General features: G+C 35.8%; 1 protein-coding gene across 3 annotated transcripts in view; it reads right to left on the reverse strand.

The window, feature by feature from the left end:
- Gyc88E (Guanylyl cyclase at 88E) overlaps positions 1-12591 on the reverse strand; it is a 227035-nt gene that overhangs the window by 82940 nt on the left and 131504 nt on the right. For all 3 annotated transcript variants that reach the window (XM_081738809.1, XM_081738808.1, XM_081738807.1), the window contains 2 exons: positions 8102-8256; positions 3094-3299 (listed from right to left, as the gene is read on the reverse strand). In XM_081738809.1, the coding sequence (XP_081594935.1) occupies positions 3094-3299; positions 8102-8256 (361 nt within the window). The remainder of the gene's footprint in view (positions 1-3093; positions 3300-8101; positions 8257-12591) is intronic.

The raw sequence follows: 12591 nt of genomic DNA on the forward strand, positions 1-12591 counted from the left end.
CAAGAGATATCCCAAAGGATTGTTTGGTTATCAAACCTTAATCAGGATAACGATTCCATTGTTTCCACTAGAAGATAAGTCTTGGCCCAGGCCAACGCTACCGTGTAATACTAAGACTCTTCAGACTGTTTTGTTAGCTGAGTTCCTGTTTCCAGTATAACTTTGCCGCTCGAGTTATAGTTGGTGTTTTGCAGAAACTTTGGTTGACTAATTAGAAGTATTTTGGTAAATTACAACACTCTCTTGTGTGGGTGCCGGTCTACGCAAACGCATACCGCCGGCCCGCCACAAGGTTCATATTAGAGTGATTTGACTTATTCTCTTCGAAATAAACACTTGTAAAAGCAAACGAGAAAAAAAGAACTCCTGAGAATAACAAAGAAAGAAACTTCGAATAGTTTTACATTTTCTTCATAAATTTTCAGTAAACAGAAAAAAAATACACAAGAATGAACACTGTAGTTCAAATTTAACTGTTAAAATAAAAATAAACTCACAATAAGATTTGTGTTCAAAATCAATTTTATGAGTAGTCTTGTCAATCAAAATTAAATGTATAAGAAGATAAAAATCAAAACTTGTGCTGAAGACAGCAAAGTGCATTAAAGTTATTTTTTATACAAACTTATCAGAAATCACTAATTTCCGAACTTCTGAAGTACGAGACAAAGAAAGTAATCTAGAGGCATTTGCTGCATGCAAACTGTTTTTTCCCCATAAGGTCCAACACATATCTCATGGTACTACTGTTTACAATGTTGTCAGCGAATCCATTCTTCTTTGCTCACTGATTCTTTAGAGCAATATTTCACCTTACAGAATCATTGATTGATACATTGTTCTCGGATTCATTCTAATCATTATCATCATCACGTGTAGTATATGTAATACTTGAAGGTACGGGCCTATTTATTTTTGTCTTCCTGATGCTTTTCATCTTCGAGCAGGCTTTACCAGATCCACCCCGTTTATAACTTCCGTTTCGCGCGAAGCTGTTGCTCATTTTCGGGAGAAGTAAGTAGAGCTGTACTTTGCTTCTTCTTTGTGAAGATACATTTGACATTTTATGTAAGAGTGAGAATTTTTATCACTGTACAGCATACAATGAAATTATTACTCCATCATATGCCATACATTCTATGTACTCTTAAATATATTTCCCAGACTTGCATTTTTAAATTTGATCATCGCTTGAACTTCACGGCTCTGGTGGGCTGATGCCATGAAAATACACTGCTCTATCCAGTGGTTGTAATATTGTAATACATGAGTGGTGTGAGGTGGAAAGCACGAAAGTTCAATGTCAAATGCTTCTTTGCTCACAAATTTGAGAGCTTGTAGCGAGCAGTGAGAAATATGTCAGTCCAAAGTTACAAATATTTTCCCTCAGCCCAGCTTGTTTAAAAAAAACTCGACCCAGTAAACAAACAGCTCTTTATTAACGTAACCACTATCTGATAAGGAAACTTGAGAAGTCGGTGGTAGACTGTTTACAAATTCTTTATTCATACACTGATCTTTAAAATAATAAATCGTGGGATGTATTGTCCAACTGTGTTCCAAGCGACTATTACAGTGACATTTTCTCCTTTCTCAAGTAAATACCATCCATTTTCCCACCTTCTTGGCAATGACTTTGCTTCATCCACATTGTATATACGCTGTTTTTTTTTTTTTAAGTAACGTTGAAGTTATGAAACACATTATTGAAGTAACGGACTCACTGCTTCCTTATTAACGCCTTCAGTACGAGCTCTTGAAAGTCCCTCAGGCTTTCGTAATGAAAAATTCGGATGTCTTTTCATCAAACTTGAAAACCAATCTCTAACAGATGGTTTCTCAAAGGTTATGGAGTTTGAACTATTGTTACATATCGATGCACAGCTTTACGAATCGTTTCATGGTGCAGCTTAGTCCTTTTTTCGTGAGAGTCATAATTCGCAACACCAACTTCCTCCTGTTATTCTGTCAGTATTGTGGCATGTCCTTGAGTTTCGATTTGGTACTTTGAACTTTCCATTATTATCACCCAAGCTAGTTTCACCCTTTCCAACAGCACTTTCCTTCGCAAAGTGTCAAAAGGAAAATTACAGAGCTGTGAAGCTTCCCATAAACTCAAATCACTTTCTGTCACACTTTGCATGGCCTTCTCCATGTCTTCATTATTCCACTTGCTATATTTATGTTTTAATGTGTATGTTCGTACCATCTAAAAAGAAAATGAAGTGTTTTCTTCTATACACATGCATCACATAGGAGGCTAAACCATAAATACAAAACTAATATTCATAAATTAAAGATATTCACGTAAGTTTACACCTGATTAAAATAGCCCCAATTGGCTCAAATAGCCCCAATTTTTTTCGACTCAAATAACCCCGTTTTGCACATGTTTACGTAGGAACGTACTATTTTCACACGGAACAGGGAGAGCACCAAAAATGGAGGTTATAATATGCAGATGTTCTGTTTTACGCGTACTGTAATAATTTTACAAATATATGCATTTACATAGGTACAGCACATTATATTATACAGACATTATTTTATATCAGACCAAAATAGGAAGTATCGCTAGCTACCTTGCTCAGATTAGTCCCATATTTACAGCAACTGATAAGAAAGAAGCAGCTCAACGATGAAAGAAGCAGCTCAGCCCTTTCCTTTACCAATGAACTCACAAATGAACGCAAATTCAGCATACTGATGTGCATATTAAGTGCGCAGTGACATTTTTCTTAAGTTTGACTCAAATAGCCCCTCGATTCAAATAGCCCGGTCTCCCCTATAGTAATTTTAACATATGTTTTATTATATTATTATATTAAATGTTTACCTTATACATAATCTTATGTATCTTTAACTAATATTGTAATAATATAATTAGTACCATAAATAAGAAAACAATAATAGAACTTTATATGAAAATTCCCTTCAATTTAATAATAAATGCAAATAGTCTCGATTAGGTTTCTATTCTGCAATGCTAAATCTCAATGAAACCAAAGTTAAATTTAAAATGGAAAAAGCTTAACCCTTTTACACACCGTTCAACATTCTTTCTATAGTTTTAATACATATAATAAATCTTACCCAAACACAATACAGAAGGGGAAGATCTCGAATAGTACTGAGGCGCTGATTGGTAGATGTTTCTCCTCTCGAGTTAATGTGAGAGTAGTCTGAGTAAATGCCCTGTTGTCAAACCTTAGATGGAAGGTAACATGGACAGTATCGAAGAGAAATTCCTCACGCACTAAGTCAATTTGCACTTCTGTATGGTAGAAATGTCGAGCGACCTGTAGGAATAAAAAGTATACCAGCTAAATATATATGTAATTGTTAACTGTAAGGTAAAAAAAAAATCATTGCTTTGGTTTGGATATTGTAACAAAGGAAACACTGACCAAAACTTCAACACACACACTGCATTGAAAGTGAAGAAGTTATTGAAGAAAGGAGGGGTCAGAATTTATAGGAATGAAGAGAACTTATTGAGATCACTAAAGAAGAAGAATAGAAAAAGCACCTAAAAGATTAATGAAGAGGAAGAAGGAGTCATCTACAGGGTATGGTGTAGGTACTGCGATATGTCATATGTATTCACTTCTATTTGAGATTGAGAAGCATAAGATAACAATTTCTTATCATTCACTTAAACTTTGGTATTATTTCCTTTAAAAGAGTACGCCATGTTGCTGGCTTCTCATGTTCACTAAGGAGACACGTCTTCTAGTTTAGGACCACTGATTTAATCAATTCAGTACCAACATAACTAGATATATAGTCACAGAAAAATATGCATTTCAGTTTCTATTCATGTTTGACTTGATTTCACTGCCGTATTATAATCCTAGAACTAGCTCCTCAAGTCATGTTTCTCCCCTTCTCCTGAGTATTGATAACAACCTGTGATATATATATCTCACGCTTTGGAAGTGAAATGTTCCATATAGGGAAGAAATGCATCACTTAATTTTACTTTCACTCCTTTCTTTTGCATTATTTTGTGATTTAGTATGGTTTAAATCTTCTTTTGTGAAGTAAAATATGACTTCTCATGCTAAATTTTCCTAAACTCAAGGTTTAGAATAAAGATGCATATCCGGTGGTATAATTCAGCCGGTTTGTACTGGTTTGCCCGAACCAGTTCTTAAAATTTCTCAGGTTCCCGGAACCGGTTATTACAATCTTGTTTCCACTAGGGATGGCGGTTCCGGACCGGTTCCAGACCTGGATACAAAAGCCTCAAAAAGACTCGTAAAGAAGGCACAAAGTTCACCTTCAAAACACCGCAAAGAGGACCACGCGCTTTTTTCCTCCCCGCCGAGATCTGCTTGTGCCCCCCAGAAAAAATTAGGTCCGCCAGTGGGTGTTTAGCCAAATGAGTTTCCTAGTTTGTCTGTTTAGCCAATGAGTTTCCCAGTTATCCAGTTTGCTTAGCTAAATGAGACAAGCGGCCGCCTGTCGCTTCCACCATTTCATCTAGCACACTGTTCACAGCCTGCCAGCAACTCGGGTTTAGCGCATGGATGGCCACAAAGTTCCGGTTCCGGCGGAGGAACCGGTTCTTGGAGATCCGGTTTTCAAAACCGTTTCAGACTTGGATCCGAAAACCCGGTCCCAAAACCGGATCTTCTAGAACCGGATCCGTTCAAAGCCGAAAACCGGTTCCACCACGAACCGGTCCCGGCCATCCCTAGTTTCCACCGAGTATTTACGAAGGAAAATTGTAAGAGTCAAAGTGCAAAGCGTCAATGTAAGCATGAATTATCACTTAATCCTAGTCACTTTTACTAGTGTCATATAAACAAATAATACTAATATAAAATGAATGTTATAATTAATGTCCGGATTTGTATGTAATTACATATTTTTTCTTCATATGTAGGTTCGTCAAATCCTTAAATGTTTGTGATTCACACCTGTAGGGTGCTTCAACTCAAGTTTCATATTACATATTTTTACATATTTTGACCAATATTACATATTTCTATGGTTTCTACATTTTTTTTTTTACACAAAACTGTCTTAAAATTTTGCGTTTACTGAAATTTTAATTTCAAATAAAAAATAATCTCTCCAACTGTGCAAGGCTTGCATCTAGATTCAATTTTGACATGTCTATCTTTTCGTTTCTTTTCCGAAAGAGAAAATCTCTCTTTTTTTATTTGTCAAACCATGTTTCGCAGTATTTTCACCGATAACAAAAGAAATAAAAGAAGAAACAAGTAAAAATCTCCCTCCGGGGTACATTAGCAGCGCCCTTTATTTTCAACTCTGGAGGAAGACAGATCACGTGTCTGACAGGCGACTGGCCAGGAAATATTAAATGAAGTCTATTTGATTGTTATCGGAGGTCGGACGGGAAAAAAGATGAAAGCAAATCCTGCAATTCAAGTTAAAACTGTATGCTAGTCTGCTTCCAGGAATTTACTGCAAGAGTTCGTTCCAAGAAGCTGGCGACAATGGCAATATCATAGCAGATAGCCTAAGCTTTCAAAGAACTTCCCTTGTTCAACTGAATGACAGGAGGACAATACTCTAGTATTGCAGTTGCAAAACGCACATGTTCTGTATTGACCGTCGAAGTTAGAAATGGCTCCGATTGCCTCAACTTTATCCGTGAAATTGCGGTAATGGGTAACTATCGATGATGCGTTTACTACGGACGGTAAAGTGGTGTAGTGCCAAGTGTGTGATAAAAAAAATTGGATGTTCAATGAAATCTAAGTTAAAACAACATGTACGAAGTGCACTCCATGCAAGAAATAAAAATTTGTGACCCCCCCCCAAAAAAGCAAGTACTCTTGACACAAATGCATCAAAGTACTTCAGTGCGTGAGTTTTTCAAAGACTTGTGCCAAACAATGATAGCAGCAAACATTCCTTGGAACAAACTTCAAATGCCAAAATACCGTGCTTTTCTGGAGAAGTACTGCGGGCGTCGAATTCCTGACGAATCCACTCTTCGAAAGTGTTATCTCGAAGTTTGTTATAGGGAAGCTATAGATACCATTAGGGCAGAAATAGGTAGTTCATATATATTTGGATTTCTGTGAACGAAACAACAGACGTTTTGGGACGTTATGTAGCAAATTTAGAGATTGGAAAGTTAAGTGAAGATGCTTCATCTAAATCCTATCTTATTGCGAGTAAATTGCTGGAACACACGAATCATTCCACGATTGCTCGCTTTGTAAACGATGGTCTTAAAGTGTTGTGGCCGGGAGGAGTTCAGGAAGAAAACATCCTTGTTCTCTATACAGACAGTGCAGCGTACATGTTAAAAGCTGCTAGAGCACTTACAATTTTTTACCCTCACTTAATTCATTTCACCTGTATGGCCCATGCTCTTCAGCGTGTTGCTGAAGAGGTGAGAGACAACTTTTGCGAAGTAAATCAACTAGTTTTTTCCACGAAAAAATATTTGTTAAGACGCCAAAACATGTTCAAGTTTACAGAGATCAACTGCCAGACGTTCCACTTCCTCCGGAGCCTGTGCTAACGCGATGGGGCACATGGACACAAGCAGTACATTTCTACAATGAACATTTACAAAAAATAAGCCTGTTGTTCATCCATTTCCATCGGAGTCTGCTGTGTCAGTTGGTATTACTCAGAAACTGTTTAATGACTCAAAGGTAGCGTGTGATATCGCATACATAGACAGCAATTTTGGTTGGCTACGTACAAGCATTAAAAAGCTAGAGACTGTTGGGCGGTCTCTTCTGGAATCCATGGAAATTATAGAGAATGCAAAGAGACTGCTGCTAGGTGTGTGTGGAGATGTAGGAGGAAAAGTTTGAAAGAAACTAAATGCAATGTTGGAAAGAAACCTGGGTTACGACAGCCTATTGGCAGTGTGTAAGATTCTCAGTGATGAAACAAGAACCCCCTGAAGATATTTCCCCCAACTACATCCCCCTGTTGAAATACGCTCCTGTTACCTCATGTGATGTGGAGAGATCATTCTCTGCATACAAGAATATTTCATCCGATCGCCGACAAAATGTTACTTCTGATCATTTGGAAATGTACCTTGTAACCCATTGCGCAACAACACATAGTTGAAGTGCAGGCACATCTTTTATAAGTACTTTATTTCAAATTTAAAATGTTCATTAGTGGAAATATTCTTCAATCTTAGTTCAGCCTGGTATTGTTTATAAGATATAGGACTGCTTTTCCGTGCATGAAATAAATATTTATAAAACAATACATTTCGTCTTAAGTTGCTTTTAGTATTTAAATTTGTATATTACGTATAATTCATTTCAATATTGGGCCGTGGCGACGGATGCGCATTTAGTGTAAAAGGTCTAGATTTGAAACGGGACCACTCCACACCAAATGAGATTTCTGACGTACAAATGCCGTATTCTCGGGGTTTTCCTGTTTCTCTCTAACCGATTCACATCTTCCTTCATTCGCGTCTAATTTTTATTATCCTGCAATCAGTTACGTCAGTGACGTATGGCTGTCTCAGCTGTTCAAGTAATTCACTTCATTGGGGGACTTGCATTAAGCAGTATAAAATGAATGAAATGAGATGTAAGTTTTACGTCCCACGATTATGCCGATTAGGCTAAAGGAGACAGTGATGATGAGAGATGAAAGAAATGGTGGAATGAAGAACGTGGGAGGAAACGGGAGAACCTCGAGAAAACCCACGAGCCATTTTCCATTTTCTTTCATAATTCGTTTAAATATTGCATACTCATACGCGTTTTAATATTACGTTTTCATAAATATGTAACATATATAATATTACATATTCTTATGTAATATTACATATTTCTTACATTTTAAGCGAGTTTTGTTACATATTTATGTACATATTTAGGGGGTTGATATTACATAAAAATCCGGACTCTAGTTATAATCATATAATAATAATATTAATACTAAGTCAACTTACTATACTCATCATAGAACTGGTAAGTATGCATATTAAAGAACTTGTATCTTGAAACTAAATTCCTGAATGGAGCTTCTTGTATAGTAATTGCAGGTTAATTTCAAATCATAATTTAAAAGACACTCCTTCTCGAACTTTGTCTCATCCAATATTATATTCCCCAACATAGTATCTGCTTACCTCTCTAATTTGTCCCATAGTGTAGTATACGAATCCTCTTCTTTTGCTACGATAATGCAGAGTCAGTCCCTCGCTAGTTTCGTTTTCACAAATGAAAGACGGAGCACGCATTCGTGGATAGGAGAATTTGAGGTATTCATGTAGGTTGTCCAATCCTGAGAGCAAACCGAAAGAGGGTAACACAGTCACTTGTCTACAACAAACAACACAAAAAACATATGGCAATACATTATATCAACTTCTTATCTAAAATCAAAATTAGTATATTCGCAGCAATTTCTTCTAAGCTTATTTCTATAATTCAATAGAACAAATTTCGTTTCAGTTTAATATTAAAGCTCTCGAATAATAACAGGAATTAAGTGTTACATTATGTATGCAAAAATGGGTAAATTATACAACTATGTTCAAAATACTGTAATTCCAATCTTACTTAAATGTTTAGATCACTGAATTTATATACTTATTTGAAAAAAGTTATTTATATTAACCCTATGTACACCAAGGTGGGTTAAAAATTGTCCACACTTTTATTAGAGTAAGAACTTTTATGGGTGTCTCTTTAGCATCATCATAACTCGGGTTTTGTGTCAAAAAATATAAATTTTATGTTCTGTCATTTAATACTTTTAATTTCTAGAAAGTAACCCAAAATTTTAAAAAGTATTCGTGGTGGACGTAAAATACCCTCGCTTGGTAATAACGTGCATCATAATTAGCATGGGATTATTTCCAGTTAAAGTTGAAGATTCTGGCACTAGGCATTGCTACGGGCACTGCTGATGTAAAGCGTCGTACACCTAAACGAAAAATACCTGTTGGTTTCAGACTTATGATATCAAAAGTGGAATCATAATATACACCAAATGGTTAGGTGTAACACTGCACTCCAAGAGAGAGTTAAAAATGTCCTCGACATAAATCATTATTTTCTATCCCAGAAAATAATCATTTATGTGATGGACATTTTTAAACCCTGCCTTGGTGTGCGGTGCTACGCATAGCTCCTTGGTGTACATATGGTTAAGAAAGTTCCATAGATAGATGCTGATCTCTCTTTGTGACAGATTTAAAGAAAACAGTGAAAAATCGAAAGATATTCTTGGGAATGAAGTAATCTAGAGCCTATATTATTAAACATTGATTCCTTAGAGTTTGTCATTTACAGCCGAGGTTATATGGAGGGATATACCATTTAAAGTGATACCAGAACTACTGTTTGGTCTTCTATCCGAACTATGTAACACACTAGGAATCGAATCCAGAACCGCACAGAGAGAAAACACGTATTCACTAGCCACTCAGCCGCGGAGGCTATCATAGAAATGTCGTTCTAATATTTGATTCGTGGGCTGAGGGAAAAGGCATCAAAGTAGTCTAAAAGTCTGACCCCAGTATTCGAAAATGAGATTTCCCAAATTCAAAAGCAAAGACAATAATGGTTCAAATACCCTGTTTCGAAATAGATCTCTTGAATTACCAATTATTTAATTTAATCTAAATACACAATTACTTTCTTGATACTCAAACTACACAGTGGGGTCTGGTGGATACTGAAGTACATGAATAATTTTACCTAAGATTTTGAAAGTAATAGTCGTGTGAATAGAAGCAATACTATAGAAGCAATAGAAGCAATAGAAGCAATAGAAGCAGAAGCAATACTATATAGGGGGATGCGCATAGTCTTTCTTGGAAACAACAGCCCAAACATAACTTTCTCCTAACATATAAGATCAACGATCATCGTACTGTAGAAATAACTGGCATCTGTAATTGTTCCAAAACTAGCTTCCAAAAATAATTTAAAATTACTAACAAAGGAAAACACTCAGCCAAGTCACCTCCCTTGAAACAACTCCACGAAGAACCACAAATAACTGGCCGTGTTTAAGCTGCCTATGAAGTATACGGGAAAACCAATCACACAAGGAAGAAATACGAAGGTAGATTCTAAACAAGAAGCAAGCCAACATAAGAAACTACAAGTTAACAAGCAAATCTAAAAAGGAGCTTTCGAACAAACACACCAAATACCACAAACATATATTATTCACAAACTTCAAGACATAATCCATCAGAGCACGGGAGATGCCACGAAAGAGCACATGGCATAGTTTATTTGAATTATGATCCTCAGAACATACCAACAAGACAGTAATAAACTTCGAGAGATCATTGGTATAGCTTCTGAGAAGCTTCAAATTTAGGTTCACCTACTAAACATTACAATGGTGGATTTAAGTCACATACAATAAATATATTTAACAATATCATTTCACAACACTCTACCCATATACCTTGCCCATATAGTGTTTACTTACATTACAAATAACATCAACATGTGTATGACTGAAATCGTAGAAAACTTAAAAATTGAAGAAGAAACGAAGCAATTCAGCAGACTTTAAGAAATTTACAACGCCGACAATCATGTCATACTTGCAACAACTTTGCAAAACTTGAAGACAAAAGATCAAACGCCATCTTCCCACTCTGTATTAGTGCCCACTTCAACACCGGAAAATTACAATGGATAAAATCGCAACTATTGGTAGACGTTTTTCAACCCTCTACAATGGAGGAGTATAGAGTAAACTTGTATTCGTCCTGGTTCAATCGAAAACAATTATTATATAAGATAAGTTTTGATGTTTCAGAAGCATTAAACAAAAGTATGTCTTTACGAAGGAATCAATTTCAGTCTTCTGTTATATAAAATAGTGGAAAGTTAGTATGATAATTTACCTCTTCGGAACAGACCAATGGTAATTTCAATTTCACTCCTCGCCAAGTCCAGTGTAATTATAATCGTCAATGTATTTACGTTTTGTTATTGTAAGTTGTTCTCAATGTGAAAGCAATTTCGATTAAACGACGTAGACTAATTTTAAGTTCTCGGTCATTCAATCAAAGGACATTCTTTACATGCTTATTTGTTCACACTTTTACGTCCTTTTCCAACACTAATGTTAAATATACAGTTGCATATGAGAGTCAAATTATATATTTTTCTACCAAGTATCACCTTCAAATCAATCGAAAATGTACGTAAAAATGTATTTCTATAGTGCAATGATTTGACTAGATTGCATAATCTAACTGCTATGAGGAATCGTACTCTAGAAGAAATGACTATTTACTATTTACTTAATCAATGAATATTCTTGATATATTTATTACTACACTGGTGTGCAGAAATTAAGGACAAAAGTAAATTTTGCATGTTTTGTCACTACCAGGTACCTAGATTAACGAAACTTGAACCTTACATACAAAGTAAAGCTATATTAAGATGCAGGAGACTTAGTTTTGACATTCGGACAAGGTCTTACTTACAATGAATCGAACAAAATCTTGTAATTTAAGAGGAACAGTTGAAGTACGTTACTGTGGGTTTCGTTTACGTATTAAATGTTTTTAATAATGAACTAGAGTCAAGAGTGGCTTAGAGTTGCTGGCCTATAGTGTTCGTCAAAATAAACTGGTTAAAGGTTAAATATAATCAACTTTAGAGGTTACTAAAATTGATATTCGCTTATAAAGACGTATATATATATATATATATATATGTATGTATTAAAGTTTGAAAGTAATCAACGTACAGTTACTACATTTCTTGGTAGTAAAATAAATACCAAAAGTTTGTAGTAACCCATTTACTAAGACAAATAATACCAAACAGTTTGGCTCATTCACAATAATAAATCTACGTCTCCGATTAGTACAAAGACATCTTTCTCCAATTTTGAGCCTTTTGGTGTAATAACAGGTAGGATTCACATCTATACAAAGAGGTTAGAGAAGTCGATTTATCTTCGGCATTGCCAGAAGATAAGAAAGTTTCAATATTTTTATTGGTGATGGGATTACCGGCTTACGAAGAACTGTGAAATCTGGGTTTACCAAGCATGCAGCCTTATGAAGAATTAAAAACGCTCATGTTGAATCATTATGGTCAGAAAAAAGAAGATATAGCCGAAAGATATAAGTTTCACAATATCAAGTCGGAATACCAAAATTTAGCTCGTATGTAATGGCGTTTAAAATAATCGAGCCTCTTACTGAAATCTTGGATATGCTTAGAACATTCACTTAAAGATCAATATGTGTTGGGGCTAAACAACAATGTGGGAAGAAGACAAATGCTAACAGGAACTTCATTATATTTCCAACAAGCAGTGAAACCTGCCATATTATACGGAGCAGAATGTTGGATGACGAAGAAGAGAGAGAAACAGAAGTTGCATATTGCAGAGATGACGATGGTACGGTGGAAGGACAAAATTAAGAATGGAATGATCCGAGGAACAGTAAAGGTGACACCTTTAGTAGCAAAATTGTGAGAAAGTAGACTGAGATTGTGCATGTAAGAAGAATACCTTTGTAATACGTAGCTCACCGAGTGGTTGCTATAGAACTGAATGTGAAACTAGCCCAAGGCCAGCCAAAGAAGAAGCGGGTGATATTGTGTGAAGAGCGATTTGGTG

The sequence above is a fragment of the Thermobia domestica genome, chromosome 14 (genome assembly GCF_964235325.1).
Source record: "Thermobia domestica chromosome 14, izTheDome1.hap1.1, whole genome shotgun sequence".
NCBI lineage: Eukaryota > Metazoa > Arthropoda > Insecta > Zygentoma > Lepismatidae > Thermobia > Thermobia domestica.